Source organism: Homalodisca vitripennis, chromosome 1 (genome assembly GCF_021130785.1).
Source record: "Homalodisca vitripennis isolate AUS2020 chromosome 1, UT_GWSS_2.1, whole genome shotgun sequence".
NCBI classification, from domain to species: domain Eukaryota; kingdom Metazoa; phylum Arthropoda; class Insecta; order Hemiptera; family Cicadellidae; genus Homalodisca; species Homalodisca vitripennis.
This window is the reverse complement of record NC_060207.1, coordinates 77,240,643-77,263,471: the sequence shown is the minus strand read 5'-3', so window position 1 is coordinate 77,263,471 and position 22,829 is coordinate 77,240,643. Positions and strand designations below refer to the sequence as shown.

General features: G+C 32.4%; 1 protein-coding gene across 1 annotated transcript in view; it reads left to right on the top strand.

The window, feature by feature from the left end:
* The window catches only part of LOC124365164 (inter-alpha-trypsin inhibitor heavy chain H4-like), a 71,587-nt gene that overhangs the window by 48,382 nt on the left and 376 nt on the right, over positions 1–22,829 (top strand). Inside the window, 5 exon segments of the mRNA XM_046821120.1 lie at positions 1,830–1,994; positions 10,942–11,022; positions 16,676–16,783; positions 17,614–17,753; positions 18,136–18,269. Of these exon segments, the coding sequence (XP_046677076.1) occupies positions 1,830–1,994; positions 10,942–11,022; positions 16,676–16,783; positions 17,614–17,753; positions 18,136–18,269 (628 nt within the window).

Here is a 22,829-nt window from a genome sequence, read left to right as displayed (position 1 = left end):
TACCACTCAGTACTCGTCCGAGAAAATTCCAAATTCATCGTTGGAGGAAAGGAAAGATATTCAAAATTGGCTGTCTCGAAAAAATATACAATACTGTATGAAAGAAACGAAACCAGAACTTATAATGAGGGTTACTCCCATATTTGAAAAACCCAATAACAAAAAAACTTATGAACTCGACGTATTAGCCAAGTGAAATGGGACATACAGTTGACAGGCTCCCACCTTATCACTGCCAGTACAATCCCATTGAAATGATATGGGCTCAATTGAAGGGAGAGGTAGCACGTAATAATAATGACATTTAAAATAAGACCGACGTTGAGAAACTTGTTTCATGCTGCTCTGGACAAAGTGACTATATGAAGAAAAAAAACTGGCAATCAAGAGTTCAGACACGCAGAAGAAGCCTTGCAGCAAAGCTGATTTTGAAAAGGAATGTATCCACATCACACAAGTGTTGTAGAGCAAATAATTATAAACTTAGCAGACAATTCTGACACGAGTAGCAGTGAGGTAGAAAAGTGAAAAATGAAGGAAGCTCCGAGGTTTTGGCTACGATAATTGCCGCCTGAGAGCGAATAAATAATATACAAGTGCAAATGGTATGAATTATTATTAAGTCAATCATTCTTTTTAACGTATTTCATTTTAAAATAGTAGGCCCTCTAAAAGTTATTTAGTAGAAAATTTGATTATTTCATAATTAAAAAAATATAATTCTTCCGAGATAATTTTAAAATTGATTCTATTGTTATATTTTTTTAATTATTTTTAATCAAGCAACAACGTCATGCAGTTTTCCAATATAAGCAACATGTAAAAAGTATTTTAATTTTGTGTGTGTTTAGTTAAATCGTTCTAAAATCACTGAAATGATTTTTTTTGTTGTATCGTATGAAATAAGCAAGTACTTTACTCTTGAACTAACTGACGTGACGATTTGTTTGTTTTAATTGACTAGTTAGTTTGTAATAACATTAATAAACTATACACAGTAAATCTTAAATCATAATATAGCAATACTGTCAACAGCATTTTTAAATATTGTTTTTCAATTATATTAGTTTTTTACTGATAAGTTATAAATGTTCAGTATCAGTGTTTGTTGTGACAGTGCAGCGGTTTTATCAGCCACAATGCGCCAGCCCTGCCGGGCGGCAGAGGCAGTTTGTGGGCAAACGTCGCGCAGGACAGTCCATTCTATTGGTCGCCGCCAACTGCACTCTCTGGTGGTTCCTTGTATAGTTTGTTTATTTGTAATAATCATATACACTTAAATATGTATATGTTACATGTTAATGTATATATGTATATGTGTGATACTACATATATACACATACAGTGTGCTTGATAAGTCTCAGAATGGTTTGATAATTTTTTCACTGTTTGTTGTTTATACAGCAATGAGACATGGTTTATCAATATTACCCATATAAATCTATTTGTTTGTACGATTATCATGTTCTTATCACTTCAGGGATAAGGCCTTGAAGGAGTCAGATAAAAATCTTGAATTAGAAAATAGGTCGAGATATACATAAAATTAAAGGTCTATTTAGTGGAACACAATGCGCCAAACTAGACCTCAAAACGGTTTACCCTATCCAACAATAGTTAAAAAAAGTTATAATATTGTTATGTTTAATTTATATTTATTAACACATTTTTGGATTGATTGTTTTTATATTACAGATAATCATGTATTTATATTCATTGGCACAAAGCAAGTATAAAGAAGTACTTATAAACCTAACTTCTTTTAATAAAATAAGAATTCATTCATTCACTTTTCAAATTACATAACGTAACCATATTATTTGTGACAGGTTCAAATGACATGTTGGGATATGCTCCAGTAGGAGTAGCAGCTTTTGGTGCTTCACCAGGAGGCTTTGGTGGTTCAGGAGGAGGCCTCAGTTCTTCTTCATCAGGAAGCAGTTCTTTTAGTCTCCAGAGCTCATTGGCTTACATGCCTATGCCTATGCCTGCATGTGAGTTTCCTCTTCAGTTTAAAATATTTGTAATGTTTTGTAAATGGAAAGTAACATTCTAGGAGGCATATCCAGAAATTAAGTGTACTGAGACTCTCGCGGTGTGAAGGATTTTTTTAACATGTTGACTACACTACTGCCATGTTACCTGTTTCCTACCCTCTGCAACGAGACTGGTTCAAGGTAAGTACATTGAGAATTGTCGATGCGACAATATGTTTAATGAAAAATGTCAATCCGATCTCCGCCAAGTGCAAAATATGAGGCATCATCTCGTTTGGAAAGAAAAAAACTCCAATTGAGGTTTATAATTAAGTAAGAACTGCATATAGTGATAAAGCTATGAATCTTTCATGTTTTCAAATGGTTTTAGGAGTTTAAAAACAATCATACATCTGTGCATGATGATCAGAGAAGCGGAAGACTTTCAGTTGTGACTAATATTCTGGAAAAAATTCAAAATGCACTCCTAAATGATCACAGATTGACTGTGGATGAACTTTCTGCAATATTTTAGCAAGTCTCCAGATCTCTGCTACACAAAACCATCACAGAAACCCTTGGATATTGGAAAATGTCCATGAGGTGGATCCCAAAACAGTTGACAGATCAACACAAGTTGAATTGAGTGGAGGCTAGGTAATAGTTTTTGAGATACTACAAACTCCTAAGAGATAAATATCTGTGCTCTATCGTTTGGTATTTTGCAGTTTTTAACTCATTATAAGCAATCAGGATTTATGAAAGGCAGGTCCACAATAGATCAAATTTTCCTACTTAAACAGGCAATCTCAAAATATTATGAATTCAACAAAGGCTTCTATGGAATTTTTATAGACTTCAAGAAAGCTTATGACAGCATAGATAGGAATGCTCTATTCAAGAAGATGGAAAAACATGGAATCCCGCAAAAACTGATAAGACTGTCAAAAATGTGTATAAGTGACTCAAAGGCCAAAATAAGAATAGATGGAGAAATGTCGGAAAACTTCCTTATCAACACTGGAGTAAGACAGGGAGATGGGATTTCTCCCACTCTCTTCAACCTGGCTGTGGAAGAGGCATTACAAAAAGTTAAAAGACTACAAAGAGGGGTTAAATTAGGAGTGGACCTGAACGTAATGGCATTTGCGGATGATGTAGTGATCTTGTCAGAAAGTTTGGATGACCTCTCCACACTAACAAAAAGTTTTATTAAAGAATGTCAAACAGTAGGCTTAGAGCTAAATGAAGATAAAACTAAAATTATTCATTTTGGAAGACATGCTGGAAATGTGAGAACAAACTTAAGCATTGACAACTACTCGATTGGCTGTGTAGAAAGTTTTAAATATTTGGGTGTAACAATAAACAGCAAAAGCGTGGAGGATATAGAGATACAAAGCAAATTAGCTAATGCAAATAGATGTCTTGGGGCGTGTACAAAACTCTTTACGTCAAGATTGTTGTCACAATGCTCCAAAATAAGAATTTATAAAACAATCATTCAACCAGTCCTAATGTATGGAAGTGAAACATGGACATTAACGAAGAAAAATGAGGGGCGGTTGATTGTTTTTGAGAATAAAGTTCTCCGAAAAATATTTGGACCAATATGTGATGAAGGGGTGTGGCGAATAAGAAAAAATAGAGAATTACGCAATGTATACCAAGATCCTGATATTGTGGCTTTGGTGAAGGCAAAGAGAATTAGCTGGCTAGGACATGTACATCGGAGACAGGAGGGCACAAGGTTAAAAGAGGTCTACCGGGCGAGGTACCGGCAGGAAAGCGCCCTTTGGGTAGGCCAAAGATAAGATGGTGCGATCAGGTGGTCGAAGATGTGACCCGGTGTGGAGGGTCTGTGGATCTGGCGGAAGACAGGGTGGCGTGGAAGAGGCTCATAGACGAGGCAAAGAATCGACTGAGATTTGTTACGCCCCGGCAGTAAGTAAGTAACTCATTATAAACTTCAACCGGAGTTTTTCCTTCCAAACGTGATAACAGATTAAACCGCGTATTACACACTTGGTAGGAGATTGGATTGACATTTTTCACGAAAAATATTGTCGCATTGACAGTTCACAACATACTAACCTTGAACCAGTCTCTTTGCAGAGGGGAGGAATCAGATTACACGGCAGTATAGCCAACATGTCAAAAAAAATCCTTCCGGCCGTGAGAGCTTCAATACACTTACTTTCTGGATATGCCTCGTATAGCACAAGTTGTAGGAAGTGTATCAGTAGTAAATATTTTAGGACTTAAGTTATGACCTGATCTATTATGTCACAAGTCATAGGTTACTAAGTATGAAAGGATAATAGGATTTTGAACATTTGCCATTGTTATATGTTACAAATATACTAGATATTATTATGTATTAAAGATTGAATTCTACCTTCTTTCTCATGTATAAAAAAACCTGACAGGTTAAACATACCAAAAACTTGTAGACCAAAATATGTAGGGACGAAGTTGCCACTCTCTTAACTTGGTAGAAACTAAATTTTACAAAAAAATACATTTTATGATATAAAAATCAATCATATATGTGACTGGTACAACAACAGTGTTAAGTCCAGGCTGGTGAGAATAAACCTAAACCTGTCACTGCACAGACCCAAGAGCACAACACAGCACATTCATATTTATGTACTAGGGAAGGTGGAAGACTGAGGAGAAAATTATATTGGCACTTCCTGTGACATCACAACACATCATCTTAAACAAGGAGAATAGTATAACTTGGGGAATAGTGGGAGGGGTAATAGGTAATAGGCTTTTGTTCTGGATCTAAAAGTCAAGTTTCATTAATATTGCTTGCCAAAGTGGCCTAACTTCAACAAAATGTTGACTTAGTGCTGGTTAATATGTTAATTCTTTGAATGAAGCCTCAGTGAGTTTACATCTGCATGAGATCTCTTCACAATGTACTATGTTGGCTTCAACCAATGTTATTCTATACCAGGAATTTAAAACCTTTCCTCTAGCTCATTTTTGTATTGCATTTATGTTCTTTAAATTTAACATTCAGTGGACTTTTTGTCTCAAATTTGTATTCTAATGTCTATTACAAGAACATGATATACTGAAAACACAGTTTTTGAGTCTTTGTACAATTCTTTTGTTTGGGTTTTGCAAAATTTTTCTTTTTAAAAGTGGTTCAAATGTTGTATTTTCTGTCTGCTCTTCTAATTTTCTCTGATAATCCTGTTATTTTTTTGCATATGTTTAATCTTATGTCTTTAACCATGAATAGACAAGCACCCTCATCAAACTCATTCTTGTTTGTATAGAAATGAAGTTTCATGTCAAATTTAAAGTCTACAAATGAAAGTATAATATAAATAGCCTGTGAATATTTAGGTCTATAAAGGCTAAGCCAAATTCTATAAAGGGATTTTCCCATTATCGAACAAGACGTTGGCTAAATAAAAATATTGTTATATGCATCATTTTAAGTCCATAGCTTAATTTGTTCTTAAGATATCCATCAGAAAAGTGACATACAGGTAAATATACAGACAAAGAGGGATTTTTCCAGAACCTCTTAGTGATACCTAAGCAAAATATGCAAAACTTGAAGTTTATAGCTCAATTCATACTTGAGATATGAGCCTAAGTTATAAGCTTTGCTAATGGTCAGTGAAATCCTATGGAGGGATGCATAACTCTATCTTGTCTATTCAAAGGTGATTCTTGTACTAATTTTACAAGACTACTGACCTTTATCTTTAATGTAACAAGAGCTTTTCCATTTTTATACCAAAAGTACAATATTTAGAAAGAAATTTACTCATATACAAAATGTTGTTTGTTAAGTTAAATTTGTTTTTATATGGTTACAATACGACAGTGATTAATATTTTTTGCATAAATATATCTGTCTTTTTCAAACTCTGTCAGAGCCGTGGAGGCCATGTGCTCTCTTGTATTGTACTCGAATAGTACTGAATCCGCCACTGTATCTATATACAAATAAACTGATTCAATGGAATATTAGAGGGCTTGACAGAATGTTACGAAAGTCTTACCATCCAATCCACTATTTTTCACTTTTTAAAATGTTATATGATTGTATTCAAGTCTGTTTGAACATTTATTTATTCTATGATTTTCCCATTGCCATCATCTCAAAAGATCCATCAGACCATTGTAAATATATGTAAATACATGTGCCATTATAAAACTCGATGTTCCTCATATAAAAAAGCTTCGTGTAAAATTTCAAGTCTATAGGTAATTTTGTTCGTGAGATATTGTATGTACAGATTTACAAATAGAGAGAAATAAAATCTTTTCAACCTCTTGAGTGATAGGCTGAGCTTATCCATATATATAGTACAGGGCAATGATCTGAAAACTTTATTGTTATTCTCAGTCAAGATATTTGTTTTGGGGTCTTATGAGTGGTGAAAAAATTTGATCCATTTATTCTTATCTAAGCTATAATAATTTACAATGCACATGGTGATGCCATATATCTATCTATCTATCTATATGTGTGTGTGTGTGTGTGTGTGTGTCACAAGTCACAAAATCTTTATTCAGTAATAAACAGGATAATTTACAATCCCCATGCACCACAAGAGTGTGTGCGGGGAAAATTAATACATTAAAAAAAAATATATAACTCCTTAATATCTGGCAGTCTTGTGAAAGTTTTTAGTTACACACATTTCATTTTATACTACATTGAAACTCCCTTACAACTATTGATAATGCTACAAAGTCAGTGGCGAATCACTTTTAAATTTATATTAATTCATAACATTTTTAAAATTACATATATTTAACTATCCAAACAAAACAAGCAATAAAATATAAAGAGAGTAAAATGCGATAAACTATATAAACAAACAAGCAATAAAATGTAAATTGAATAACAAGCAATAACAATTAAATATAAATATAACAGGAATCAACAATAAATATTGTATAATTTACCAGACATCACATAACTACAAACAAATAAATATATAATAAATACTGTACACAAATAAATTAAACACTGAAGTAATATGCACTTCTGCCATTTGCACTGGGCCACCAGGCAGCTCATGGCCCTCGGGTTCCCCTAAGGTTGCCTGACTAGACACCGTCATAGCACATAGTGACACACCTAGTCCCTGTGAAGCCCAGCTAGCACAATATGCACCCTTAGCAATAAAAAATGAAAAAAATTCATACTAGAACAGATATGCTGAGCAGAAAACCATAACAAACCTCTATCACAGATATTCATATACATTCACATACACACACACACACACACACACACACCCATACATTTTGAATCTAACAAGCAGGCCTACTAGTTGATTTTTTCATAAGTTGCAAATTGGAGTATTTTCATTTTAAATCTAGGCTTCTTCTCCCAGTACAAGTCATCACCATGACTTTGCAGCAATTCATTAAATAGTTTTGGAGCTAAGTAACTAAACTGATGTCTACACTTCTCTTTCTTCAAATTTGGCACTAAAAGTCATATACTGTGTGTAGATCTATTTGCTCTAGTTGCCTGCTTCATTTTAGATTGGTTTAAATACTTGAATACATACAATAAAACACTATATGTATACAATTAACAAAACGTTAAATATTTTTTTCAGCAAATAAATTACTCACCCGAACAATCTTTCTAATTTGATACACATTGCGGACTGCATGTCTCTGACTTACGATCACAGACTGTAGCACGGTTGGGTAGGTACCACCATAATGGATGATACCATACCTCAAAGTGCTTTCAAACCATGCAATGTATACCTGTTACCAATGTCTCTGTTAAATGCAGAGCCTACCGGTGGTGTGTCATCCGCATAAGCAAAAATAGAAGAATCTAATGAAAGGAATAACAAATCGTTTATATAAATTTAAAATACCAAGGGGCCAAGAACACCACCTTGCGCTGTTCTATATTGTATTTCCAACACATCACTCAATACACCATTAATCTGAACTACTTGTTTTCTACCTTTGCTTTTAAAATTTGTAAGCCAATCCAAAAAAATACCTCCGATCCCATATTTTTTTAACTTTCCAATTAAAATTTCAATATCAAATGAATCAAAAGCCCTCTTAAAATCCAAATATACAGCAGCGGTGTACTTATGGTCATCCATTGATGCAGTTATGGTTTCCCTATGTTTTTGTATGGCCATATCTGTAGCTTTACCAGGCAAAAACCCATACTGATTTTTTGAAAAAAGTGTCTATCAAGAAAATATCTCTGTATTTTTAACGACCGCTACAAAATTCTTACCCGTTGTATTTATAAGAGAGACAAGGTCTATATGAAGATATTTCATACCCATCACCAGCCTTGAAAATAGGCACAACACATGCAATATTAAATTTGTCAGGAAATTTTCCTTGCTCAAGTGACTTATTAAAGATATTATTCAGTATTGGAGCAAATATATTTCAATTTCTCTTTGTTGTAATTATACTGATACTATCAGTTCCGCAACTACGCTTGTCCTGCAAGTTAAAAATTACGTTAATAATTTCATAATAATTAATCTTTATTTCATTCAAAAACACTTCATACTCTTGGTTTTCCTCGCAAAACACATTACTTCCAAATGATTCAGTTCCTAATTTAGCTACCAAACTACCAAAATAATTATTGAATCCATTGGCCACCTCATACTTATTACCTTCCACCAAACATTCCTTACAATGCCAACATCCTAATGCTACTGATGGCTTTACTCTTTACAATTTTGTTTATAACCCCCCAGTATTTTTTTGAATCCCCGTTACAACTGTATCAAATGAGAATAAAAGGTCCTTTTCGCATATTTATTTATCTTTTTACCCTTCCAGATAACCGTTTGTATTGCATTTTAATATTCAAATCATTTCTGTTTCTAGCGTAAATTTTAAAAAGATTATTTTTTTCATCTCTAAGGGTAATCAGATTATCTGTCACCCAGTCACTCCTTCTCCTGGTCTTACTATTAATTTCCTTTAAAATGCATGTGGCATCATAACAAATATTATAAAAATTATTAACACAAGAATTTACATTATTACCAATCCGCTATATTCAGTTGTCTACTCAGCATACCATAGTCCACAACCTTACAGAACGTATTAATCACTAATCTATTTACACAGTCAATATCATACAATCGAACTTTTAATCCATAATGATCCGTTATATCAATGTTAGATTCAAAAAGAAGACCTTTAGAATTTCTAATGAGAACATGATCTATACAAGAAGCTGACCCATCGAAAACCCTGGTAGATTCGTTAATATGACTTTCAAATCCATAAGACGAAATTAAATTCAAATAATCCTGAGCAGAACCTTTGTTTTTTAATAAGCATACATTAATATTGCTGATAATCAATACTGGGTCAGAATTAAGCTTTAATATATTTTTTAAATAATTTTTAAATTGATTAAAAGTGTATTTACAGTTCCGATAGACTTAAAAAACAAAAAACTCAATAACCTATTTTAACTCTTAACTCTAATTTAACATTAACAATCTTGAGGTAGGATATAGTATCAGCTGATAAGAGTAGTGAAGCTGACAGTCAATGTACACAATGACTCCACCAGATGCGTTATCTAATCTGGGCTGGAATAGCATGTCATAACCAGGTAACTGATATCTGTCCTCCTCATCGATCTTTATCCATACTTCGATCAGAATTAAAATGTCATATTTTTAAGTTTATGAGTTTAAATAAATAATAAGTTCATTATAGTGTTTCCTGATGCTTCTTATATTTAGACAAAATATAGTAAGATTACGGTAAAAACACGTTGGTTTCAGAGTCATTGAAACATAACATTTTGAATACCTTTAAACCAGCTTATTTAGTTTTCCTCGTCCACTTTTAAACCCCACTTCTGTAAATCAGATACATCTTTTATACAAATTCTTCCGTCCGTCTCAAATTTCCTTGCAAAAATATTCCCTTCCACAGTCCATACACTTTTAAAAACCCATTTCCCTAAGTCTTTTGGCATGAAAAAGAACGATTTTATTTTTTTGCAGTTAGGTAATCATTTACATAAACATTAGTACTTGGAACACCTGCAGCAAAGTTCGTTGATTTAAGGCCAGCTTTCTTCGCTTTGCTCAACACTGCATCTCGCTTTTGCCAGTTTGTAAACTGTATTACAATCGGTTTTGGACAACGAGCACGCCTGGTTGGAATTCTATATCCATTGCCTGGATATCCGTATTAAAAATTATTTATTCGCCCAATTTATCTGACAGTTTCATAATAATATCGGTCATTGCTTCATTGGCGACCTCGGAACTCCATCTATCTGCAGGTTTCTGTTCCTATTGTATTGTTCCAATTCATCCATTGTAGGTATTGGTGTAGGTAATGTAGGTAATGTAGGTGTTGTACATTAGTTAACTGTCTCTTAAGTGCTAAGTTTTAAATTTTCAATTCTTCATTGGATTTATTAACTGAATTTATTAGAGTTAGAACACCATTTAATTTGACTTTGTAATAATTGATTTTTGAAGAAACAAAATCTATAGATTTTTTTAAATTTAGCCATTTTTACTGAAAGGTTTTTGTCATAAATGGCAAATTGTTGTTTGACTGTCTCTTCCATTTTTACAAAAAATTCCTCATGCAATTTAGAAATTAGATCCTTTGACAATGAAGGTTCTTTATTTTGGTTTGAATCTTTACCTTGCTTGCAGCAAACCTTACATTTCCAGGCTTCTTTTCTCTTCACTCCCATTCAAGTTTATAATATTGTCACGCAATGTTTTGAATTAGTGGAAAGTAAAGTAATCTCTTGCTCTATCCAACAAAAGATGTACTAGCAGATTAGTTCAACGCTGTTTGGGTCATTTTCAGAATAGTTGTTTCTGTTGTATAATTTGTTTCATAAGTTTGCTTAACAGAATGATTTTCTAAGCAATATTATATATTTAAAAACAAAGTATCAAAGTAACTTATCATTGTGTTAAAGATGCCCCACAGATGCAAAGAAGAATATTCAGTCCCACTAGATTCCCTGGTATCGACTTACGTAGTGGTTCCTTTGACCAAGGTAAAGAGCGATATTGAGAAATTACATTGCAACCAGTCTTTGAGCATATGGAGTAACAAGTGGGATTTTTTGCTGTCTGGGAATGTTCATGTTTTTATTAACTTTGTGGCATGAATCACCGAATAGTGCTGTTACTTGTTTTGCTTAATTCCTACATGACCAGTTAAGAATTTAGTTTAACACAGCTTACACCTAAACAAAACTGGAAAACATTATTTAGCTCAACTAATCTGCCAGTCTTTGCAGAAACCCTTAAATAAACAAAGAGACATCATAGTAAACCAAGCAACCACCAACCATCACAACACACTGAATAATTCCACCGTTTCTATCAGCAATCCTCAGACAAACCTCAATTTTAAATTAAATAAACAATTCTACTAATATTAAAAAACATTTTGAAATATCATAAACTCAGAAGAACACCTAACCATAAAAACATCTTTCTAGCTGTTAATGATCAAATTATTTCAAATCCTTGCAACAGATCAAATACTTTTGGATATTGCAACAGAATTCAATCACTAATTTGTTAATGTACCTAGTATTATATCAAACCAACTTGACTCATTAAACTTAAACTATAATGACCATAAGGACTATTTGCAAACCCCTTTGTTAACCCATTGGCCTTGTATCACGGAACGGTTCCGTGACAGCTAGTCTGGGCTCAAAATTTATATCACGGAACCGTTCCGTGACAAGTACAGCGCCATCTAAATAATTGTTTAAAACTCCTTTTTCAACCAAATGTTAGTATAAATTAGACTAATATTGTTGTAACACATAATAAAAACTGCAATACTACAATTAATTGAAATTTAAATGAATAATAAGCCCATAAGAATATTAGTGTACTAAGAAAAAAAATCAATATTCTTGGAATTTTCAGTATTTGGAAAAAACATTTATTCTGACAAACTATGCATATATATATATATATATATATATATATATATATATATATATACACATATTCTATTATTGCTAGGTAGAAAAATACATTTTAAATAAAATAAATAATAAGCAACAATGGGGTATTTTATTTTATATAATTTGAGTAAAAAAAATTTTTAATTAAAAAAATTCCAACACTTTTTTAGTTTGTACAGCATTATTACTTTTAAATTATGACGAAATATATCACTATCTATTTATTATTAAAGCCCATTTCATGTTAATCCAAAAAGATATAAAATATAACCAAACAACTTGAAAAATAAATTTTTTATAAACATAACAAAACTCTTACGTTTTTAGTATTTTTAATAGGATAACTCCAATTGAGGTGATAGTAAAAATATGCATAAGCCAATGGGTTAGTGGTTCTTTATATTTTCGTCCTGAGTGGAAAAAGAAATAATAGAAGTTGTTAACAATTCAAATCAAACAAATTCCAAGTCTTAGACAAAATATCTCCCAGAATGTTAAAACAGTATATTCATATTCTATCTAAACCTCTCTCTGCCTTGGACCAGGGAGATTCAGCCTGTGGCCTGTTTTGTGACCTCCAGAGGGCTTTTGATTGTGTTGATCAAGAAATATTATTAAATAAGTTGGAAGACCATGTTGTTAGAGATGTTCCTTATAAATGGTTCAAGAACTTTCTGAAGGGTCACAGTCAGGTAGTGGAAAATTAGTCATAGCAGTGCTGGCTCTATCCAGAAGTATCAATCTCCTCCACGCTATTTAGAAGCAGGTGTCCCTAAAGGGTCTGTTTTAGGACCAATATTGTTTTGAGTTTTATTAATGAATTGCCCAAGCAGTTTAACTATCATGACAAATTAATTATTTTACAGCTGATACTACAAGTCTAATTAAAGTTAATTTCACCTATCTCTAAAATTACTAGACAACTTAAACTTAATATTTAATTGCTTATAAACAACAAACTTTCATTAAATATCTCAAAAACATCAATACTTTACTTTCACTTAATCAGAAATACTGTTGAACAAATAGAAATAACATTCTTTGAAATAATTAAATTAACTTCTAAAATTTTCTTGGTGGGAAAAATCACACCAATCAATTAATTGGAAAATTAAATGTAGCATGTTATGCTATTAGAGAAATTAAAGATCTGACTGATCTAAAAACGGCTAAACTGTTTATTTTGGTTATTTTGAGTCTTTAATGAGGTACGGTATCGTTTGCTGGGGCATGTCACCATTTATAGAAAAAGTGTTCAATTGTTAGGAAAAGGCAAGAATATTAAGCAATTTAGACTTTAACCAAGCATGCAGGAACCATTTTAAAGGTCTTTGAATTGTGACAGTGAGGGGCGTATAATTATATAATGGAAATCCTGATCCAAGTTTACAAAAGTGTGCAAACCAAATCTTTCATTTCCAAAACATGATTATTTTATATGGAACACCAATGCTACTCCTGTTCCAAAACACAAAACTATCCACTTTAAAAAAATCATTTTCTTATAATGGCCATAATTTTAAAAATAAATTACCAATAGTGTGGAAGCAGATTTCAACATTAAATTCCTTCAAAGAGTCATTAAAGAAGTTTTGGAAATATATACACTTGATGATTTTAAACCAGATTCAAAAGGAACTTGTGAAATTTTTCCCCATTTAAAATGAATGTACGTAGTGGGCCATAAGTCACTAGACAAAAATGCGTTGCAACAGTAATTATTTATTTATTTTGTTTATTCTCATATAAAACACTTATAAAAAAACAATATATAATTTATTAACTTCAACAGATCTCAAAACAGTATTGTAATTGCAGCTGACAAGCAAAAAATATATTCAAAACTGATACTGAATAACTGCTAGTGTCAAGAGACACTAGCAGTTACCGGTCGACCGGTTTACAAAATATCAGTTTTTTTTTTTATTTCCTTTTATTATTTGCTAAGCCACTGGGTGCTATAATTATAATTTTGCTAACCATATGGTTTATTAAAATATAACAGCAACCATTTTGTTGTGTTAAATATATTCATTCTTGATGACTGAAGGAATTAACCATCCTAACAAATTTCCTACTGTAGGACTGCAAGTATAGGTCACCACCCAGGTAATATGCATATTGATAAACTAGAATTCAGCCAGTTCTGGTGTTGAAGAAAGAATGTTAAACTTGTTTTGTCCATGGATTTTTGTGTTTTCTCTTCATTTTGCATGTAAAGATGTAAGATATAAAATGGTTATTGATTTTGCCTAAGAGTAACATGACTAATGATCACATTGCTTGTAAGAATCACAACTGCATGCTTCTTAAGAAAATGTATATCACATCCAGTAAACAAGACTTACTTTGTTCTTTCAAATCTGTATGTGTATATAATGTATACACAAGTATACAGGCTTTAAACTTAAATTTTCTCATTTCATGTTATCTACATTTACCAACACAATTATTTTGGTACACACTTTGAAGTCATGGCAGCACAATTAATACTTTTTGCTTATAGATTTGCTATTGGTATGTTTTGGTTGCTTGATACTTGTGTAATAATACAGTTGTGCGGACAAACCATTAAATGTTTACTTTTTTAGTTATTTACCATTTCATAAAAAGTGGTATATACCAAATGTTTTGTCTACTCCATAGATAGTTTTTATTGTTGTTTTTTATTTTTTATAAACCTTTGACATTTCATGTCAGAATGTTAATATGAATACTGTTTTTAAACAGAATCATTTTAAATCAATAAGTTTTAGCATTATGGTAGGTAAAAATGAAACAGATAACCAAGTAAATCGAATGCTATAACGTAACTAGTGTTTGAGGCATGAATTATTAGCTAAAATTAAATAGCGAGTGACCAAATAAATAATAGGTGCATAAAAGCCTGTTTATCTTTGCTAGTCCTGCTAATGCTATAAAATAATGTGACATTGTTTTGTGTATGAATGTTTGATCTTCCATTATAAACAAAAATACCGAACTGACTGAGTTATAATGTATGAACTAAGTTTAAAAACTCGGATTCCATACAGTCTATTTGTTTCAAAGCTACTACAGAGCTCTGTGCCATTATCATTTAAATGGCTCATTTAATTGGATTGCATATGTATGTAAATGTTGAGAAAGGAATTTGTGTTCATTAAAAGCACATAAAAGTAACACTTTTTGTTTAAAACCATTCCAATGTTATTGTTCTATACAGAATTTTACCAGATTAGGAAAAGGAAGAATTTGTGTGAAAGATATCCTTACATCCAGACATAATTAAGTATACTTTGCTTGATAGTCAGTGTATTAAAAATAGTGATGTGAAAAGTATTATTCAATTGATACTACAGATGGTGACAATGATGAATTTAAATAATTTAAAGATGTATCAGCATTATTTAATCACTGCAATAAAACCTAAAAGAATAAAAAGAACTCAACATTTGTGCATATAAGGTACTTTACATTGATTTCCTTGACATTTTGGAAAGACATGTTTACAATGTCTGAAAGGAAAATAGAGTAATGGCACTAATCTAGTATAATGACCCATACTCGCCAAGGCTACAATCTGAGGTCTCAAATGAGCGTAGTGAGCATGTATCCAATGCACTGGCATACAGTTAACACATTAGACATAAAGTGAAAATTTGTGAGGGCTGAGAAAATCATCTAGTGCAGTGAGTCCCGTGTTAAAGTGATATGATACTGATCAGATTTAAGTTTATAATATTCCTAAGCTGAGAACCCAAAAAATTAAGAATAAAGTGAACAGAACGTTAGAACTTACACTACAATAAAATGCAATACACATCAAGTTTATAGATTACTTGTGTATTCTTTCCTAGAAAATAATCAAGGGTACAAAACAAGCACAGGAAACCGGATAGTCATAAAGCAGTCAGAAATATTACTTTCCAGAATCGTCCTAATTCTAAATATTACAAATTTAAAGGTTTGAATGTTTAGTTCAGTGATTTAAAACTACTATGTATGATTGTAAGTTACTATGAACAATTAAATAATATAATATATTTAACTTATATTATAAGTTAAATATGCATTGGAACATTCAATCTATTTTGAAATGTTTGCCGATCACCTGTATTAAATAATTTAGCAATGAGTCAGCTGTATGGCCAACAAAATAAAGTTATTTGTAGATGTTTATTTTATTGAAACTCAGTTTAAATTTGATCTCACTCTTTCCTACACAACTAATGTGATATTATAAAAATATGGGAATGGAAGAGTATTTTTGTTTGATAAAAAAATTGTAGTATTACTCATTGTTTCTCTTTCTTCAGCTCCGTACCTCTGTAATATTACATTATTAATTGTGTATGAATATGGATTTAGTACTGTGTGTATTCTATATTGAGTCAATCCTTTAAAAATGTCAATCTTATAATTAAAAATTAATTTTAAACATTAACTTTTACTTACTATTACTATTTAATTTTCAAGTGCACATAATAAATCAAGCTAAAACGTCCAAAAGATCATTAAATTTATGTATTAAAATTATCTTCTGTTCCAACATTGTAGTGTTATTGAAATGCACCAAGAGGATATTTTGAAACCTTGGAACATAGATGATTACTTTGTTATAGATTTAAAACATTGTTTTACTTACCTACAAACATTAATAGCTTAAGCATAAAAAGAAGCTAATAAAAAAGATGTTATCAATTGATTAATAAACAAATAATGATGTTTTATTTTACAGTCAAGCCACCAAGTACGCCCTATTACCCCCCAGCTCTCCCAGCTATGGTAGGTGAAAGTGCTGATGTTGATATGGAGAGTATGAATGAAGAGGCTGAACTGTCAACAGGCAAGTGATTATAAAAACATGCCTACTATTTATTATATGTCAACTTGAACATCATAATTAGTATTTGTAAAACTGGGATAGATTCCAAAAAACAAAACTAAGTTTATCACACTTTTTCAAAAAGGTTTTCAAAAGCGAAAAATAGTCCAAAATTCTCTGTTAATCTTCAGTACAATGGTTAATGTCACTAGCATACTTAATAATTATGTTTCAGGGAAGTATTGAATAGTAGTGATCAAAGTACTAAATCAATCAGTGTGGAAACAAGAGTAACTGAATCAAATATTATTATTATTATAATTAAATAGAATGGTCTAAATTTTATTTGTAATATTATCAATTGGTCGAAGGGATTTATCCTGTATACCTGTTAAAGCCTGAGTAATAGCTAATTAATACATCCCTCTAGTACAAAATAGTCAATAAAGAATACGCGAAATAGGTTTATATAATAATTATAAAATAATAGGAGTTATTTAAAAAATTATATATTACATCTACTAACATCAAATTACCACCATTACTACAAAGTTGAATTATCAGTTGGTTTTGGCACGGATAAGTAACCTTTAATTAATTAACTGGACATCAAACATATGCTAAGTTACTAGTGTTCTGTGTCTGGAGACAAGCATCACAGAGTTAACTTGAAGTGTTTTTTTTCTTTTTGTTTAGCTCACTGGCCATAATACTTGTCTTTTTACAAATAAAGCCAGTTACTAAAGAATAGTAAAGAATCTAGCACTTAGAATGATTGTTCAGTTTATGTTTTTACAAATTACTCTTACTTTTTGTATGAGGACTAAGTGTAAACAAAATATTTGTATCAGTTGTTGCTGAGCCACTGCATACCACAAAGATCACCTTGGACGAAGTTGAGTGGCTTCATCCTCTCCTAATGAATTCTACAGACTCCAGCAGCATCCCAGTGACAGTAGATGGCAAACAGTACAACCTCGGATTGAACCAGGTGAATGATTTGGTCATGGCATTTCATTGAATGTTAAGTTGCTTTGTCCTCTCATAACGAATTCTACAGACTCCAGTAGCATCCCACTGACAGTAGATGGCAAACAGTACAACCTCAGATTGGACCGTATGGCAAAATGGTCATGGCATTACAATGAATGTTGAGTGGCTTCATCCTCTTCTAGTGAGTATACGACTCCAGCAGTATCTCGCTGACAGTAGATGGCAAGAAGTATAACCTCAGATTCTATTCTATTCTGTGAATGATAATAATCTTAATGAAATTCATGGTTTTGTTAATAATCATTCTCATATTGCTTTTTAATTCAGGTATTTAATATTTATATATCCTAAATAATATTTTTGGATGAATCATGTTACAGACTGATGTATCTTTTGGAGCGTGCCAAGTGAATGGTGAGACTGGAGAGTGTCACCACATCCAGTATTGTGCTCTTAAAGTCTTCCAGGTTGATGTCTTGTTCTATCTGCCATACCAGTGTCCCATCACTGGAGAGTATGTATTGTTCATTTTGCTTGTCATACTTAATACTTATCATACTTAAATCATACTGTAATGAAAAAATATATTCAGTGTTACCACAAAAAGCTACAGACACAAACTTTTTCAACCAAACTCAGAAGGGGATGTTTATTTCATTTGTAACCATTTGTTATTCTACCCTACAAAACATTAGCTGTTATATTTATGTGGTAATAATTAATACATTTGCTGTGGAAAAATAGAGGGAGACACAAAATTTATAAGTTAAGTATTACTTTTTAATATTTACTTTTTCCACATTCTCTTAATATATTAATCACCACCAATCATTGTTGAATAGTAGATACAGTAAATACGAGAGCTGTCCAGAAAGTAGATTACGATTTGCTGTAAACAAAAACAAAGTACAAGAAAAAATATATTGAATACATTTGATAGTGATGCTAAAATACTATTTTTCAACTTAGTCACGATACAAATTTAGGCACTTATCATAGCGGTGAACTAGTTTTGAAATTTTGTTGTTTAAAATTCTGCACCTGAGATTTCAGATAAGATTTTCAGTCCCATCTTGCACAAAATGTATGGTAACCTAACCTCTGCCTAACAATTTCACCTCAATAAAGAAGTGTTTCTTTTCTATTCTAACAGTTTTGTGTAACAAACTTTTTTAAATTTGAGGAAAACTAAGTGAGAGTTCTGTTGTTGTGATGAATCAGTGGTCTTCTTTAATCTTCTCATTGACTTTAGAGACAATTTCATTGGTCACAATGGTCATCCACTTCGCTTGTCATCATACACAACAGTTCACCCTTTTTAAAACCTAATGCACCACTGATGTACTCCACCTTCAGTAATCACAGCCTTCCTATAAACTTCACAGAGTTGGTGGTAAATCTCAATTGGTTTATTGTGCTTAGGCAACAAAAACCATATTAGTGACCGCACTTCACAATTCACAGGGCTGTTAGCTGAATCACACATTTTAAACTGCTATTGTAAAATTACAAGGAGTAACAGTAACCTCTCACTAGCACGGCTGGATAGCCACTAAACAAAGAAACAGCCTGTCATCAAAATGGCCATGTCCCGCCCTTAGCAGCTACAGAGCGAAATGTAATCTTCTTTCTGGATTGTCCTCGTACATTTATTTTCCATTGTTGACATAGCTATTATATCTGTGATCGTCATAATTTAAACTAGTTTATTTTTTAAAGTGTACTACAGATTCGTCTTAGTGCAATATCTGGAATGTGACACTGTCACAGACTTGACTCCACGGATCTAGAGAGTGTTTGTCTGAAGAGATCTAAAAAAGTTGGTGACGAAGAAGCTCAAATGAACTCTTTACATCGTTTTGACATCAGGGATTCAACCTCTTCATCTAGGTTATACTATATTTTGTAGTCTAGCTGTCTCTGATGTTAAAACGATGTAAAGAGTTCATTTGAGCTACTTCATTATAAACCTTTTTTAGATCTCATCAGACGAACATAACTTAAAATTCTAGGAGTCAAGTCTGTGACAGTGTGAATCTGTTCAAGGCATTGCACTAACAGGAAAGTGAACTGGAGCTAAACTCAACATTCACATTGCATCAACCCTTCCCACCATATCTTCACTATCCAACTTGTTTAATGTAAACATATTTTTCCTCATGGGCCACTGGCCTGTGCAAGTCTCAACAAACAGAAAGGAAGAGAGTCGATACAGTACAAGGTTGATGGTGCTGATAAAAAGTGGAACAATCACAGACAGGATTTGAACCTGTGCTATCTCTAACTCAGACCCAAAGTCCAACGTATTAGACCACTTGGCCATCGGCACTCCCAAGATGTGCTCAGGTTGGTCGGCTAACCTCATGTGATTGAGTCACTGTGAATTTTGCTCTTAATTCATGTGCAGTCCTGGTGTTTTTACTTTTATTTCTGATCTTGTACAAAGAGTTTGCTTGGCTAGTTACTTTTTATATTCAAAACATCATCTTGGTCCAGCTCTGTTGTTTCATATATTTTACAAATCAGACATTCCAGCCCCTTTTAATATTTATGAATTGTTTTTATTTTTACCAGTTTTACTGCAAATGACTAGCTCAGCAGGAAACTTTGTGTTAAACACTTTTACTCTTTTTAGACCTGTGTGACAAGTGACTCATTCTTGTTAGAACCATAAGTATTTCAAACTTATACCATCATTATTATCACCTAGAACCTCCAACTGGTCCCAAACATATCACCTCATTAAACTATATCACCATTTTTAAGAAAGTGTGACACCAAAACACCATATGATCAGGATCCACATCAAACAGTGACTTTATGTGGATGCACAGGGTTTTTTTTTTTGTAAATAGTCTGTGAACTTCCATATGTCCAAATGTGACAGTTTTGATTGTTCTCATACCCATTGGGGTGGTTACATAGAGAAAAAAATGAGCTTCATGGAGAATAGAATTTTTTACAAAATAATCATAAATCTTGTTATTATTAAACATCCAAACAACAGAACTACAATCAATCAATTAAGATAACGTTATCTTTGGTGTGTTTAGGAATGCAAATGTATATCTTTTTTGGCCAACTGCTTGCAGCAAAAATGACTAAACAATGCTATTGAATTAACAAACTAGTTTTCAAATCACTGGATATAAAGTACAATAGTGAGGGATTGTGCTCAATTGGCAGAGATTGGAAAGATTTGTACCACTTTCAAAACACATGACAACTAAAATACATTCTTGTTTTGAATAATACTCGATAAAAACAAAACATAAATAGTGCTGTACAATACCCAGTTAAACTTAACAGCAGTTCATTTTACACAAGAATACAGCATTGCCATCTTGTTTTTATAGTAGGGGAGTGCGGGGTGCTAAATTTGCAGTGACTAAAGCATCATGGTGACCTATGGGATTGTGAAGATTAAGTCCTAAAACGAAAAAAAGTTTATGATAAGTTTTTCTTTTTAGTGTGGAGGAAAGCGTGTACAAATGTTCAAAAATGTAAAAAAAAAAAAAAAAAAAAAACAGTCACATGGAAATACTTGGGTGTGTCAGACATCCATAATGTATACTCGCTATGTCTTTCTGATAACTGAGCGATAATAATCTGACGAGTAATTAGTGGAGGGTGCCTATAAAAAGGGGTAAAAAAAAAAGAAAAGTTATTCGGGCGTGTCAGATATTCAGAGCGAATGTTCAGTAAACTCAAAAAAGTGTCCTATTCAAATGACTGACGATTTGGACGTAGTCAAAAGTCATGGCAGATTTTTGAAAATGTAAAAAAAATGCGGCCTTGAAATACTCGAGTGCGTCAGATATTATATAGGCGGTTCAACTTGATGCCCTAATCGTTCTAAATGATAATCTGACAATAATGTGGAGGAATATTGTTAATCTGATAATAAAAAATTTGTTGTTTCTTTTATTATTAAATTGATATAAAAATTAATAAAAAAAATATTAAAAATAAGTACACATTTCACACTTACATCACTCATTATTGTAATGTATATAAAACTTATTGCATTAAATTCACAAAACTGTTTGAAGACACAACAAATAAACATAGGCGTTGTTCATCAACAAGAACACGTTGTTATTGTGATCAGCTGAGATGGCATTATGGCGGCAGATGGTAGTTTGGGGATGGTGCGAGAGAGTGAAAGATAGAGAAAGAATGAGAAGGAAACAGAGACGCGGAGTGGGAAATATACAGTTCTCAGCAGCTGTACGCTCCACACTATACTCATGGTTTTAGCTACTTCACCCTATGAAAATCGTCAGATTATATTTTTTCCGTAATCCTTCAATGATTTCCTTCAAAACAAAAAAAAGTTTTATCGCGCTTGAGTATTTCAAAGTAACGTTTTTTTTTTTACACCTTTGTGACTTGCCTATTTCCTTATACCACGCTTAAATCGTCAGATTATTGCGATTTACACTGTTCTACATGTACTTAACTTACCTTGTCTACATCTGACGCACAAGAGTTTTTCAGAGGATTGATTTTTTTTTACTAGTCTGACGGTCTGCCCTCAACGCAGGCCCCTATATTAAAGATTTATATATGGTAGGGGTACATTACAGGGTACAACGTTTCTCCCCATATAATTTTCTGACGCATTCTAGTAACACGGAAAATCCCCGCTTGGGCTCCCTTACTATTATAATCTTCATGTGAGTAAACGTTTGAATCTTTTTATTACTATTTGTGTCTAGAAAACTTTAGTTAAATGATATATTGTATTAGTTACTCAAAATGGTAACCATGTATAAATTGTATATTTTATCTGTAAATATTCTGCAATAGTTGTTGGCCATGTTTAAATATAAGACACGAGGAGAAAAAGCATTATAAATACCAACCAAGTTTCTAAGAGTTTGTTTCTTGTTTCTTGTTCATAAAAGTTTGTTTCATTTGAGAATTGAGTTTATCTATTCACCTTAACATTTCTTTAAAAGTCCTTTTTGACACATAAAAATGAGTTGTTGTAAAGTCATGCCGTTGTTATGTGAGGGTGTAGGTAGAGATTAGAACTTAAGTTACTGAGAAATGGGAATGGTAACAATAC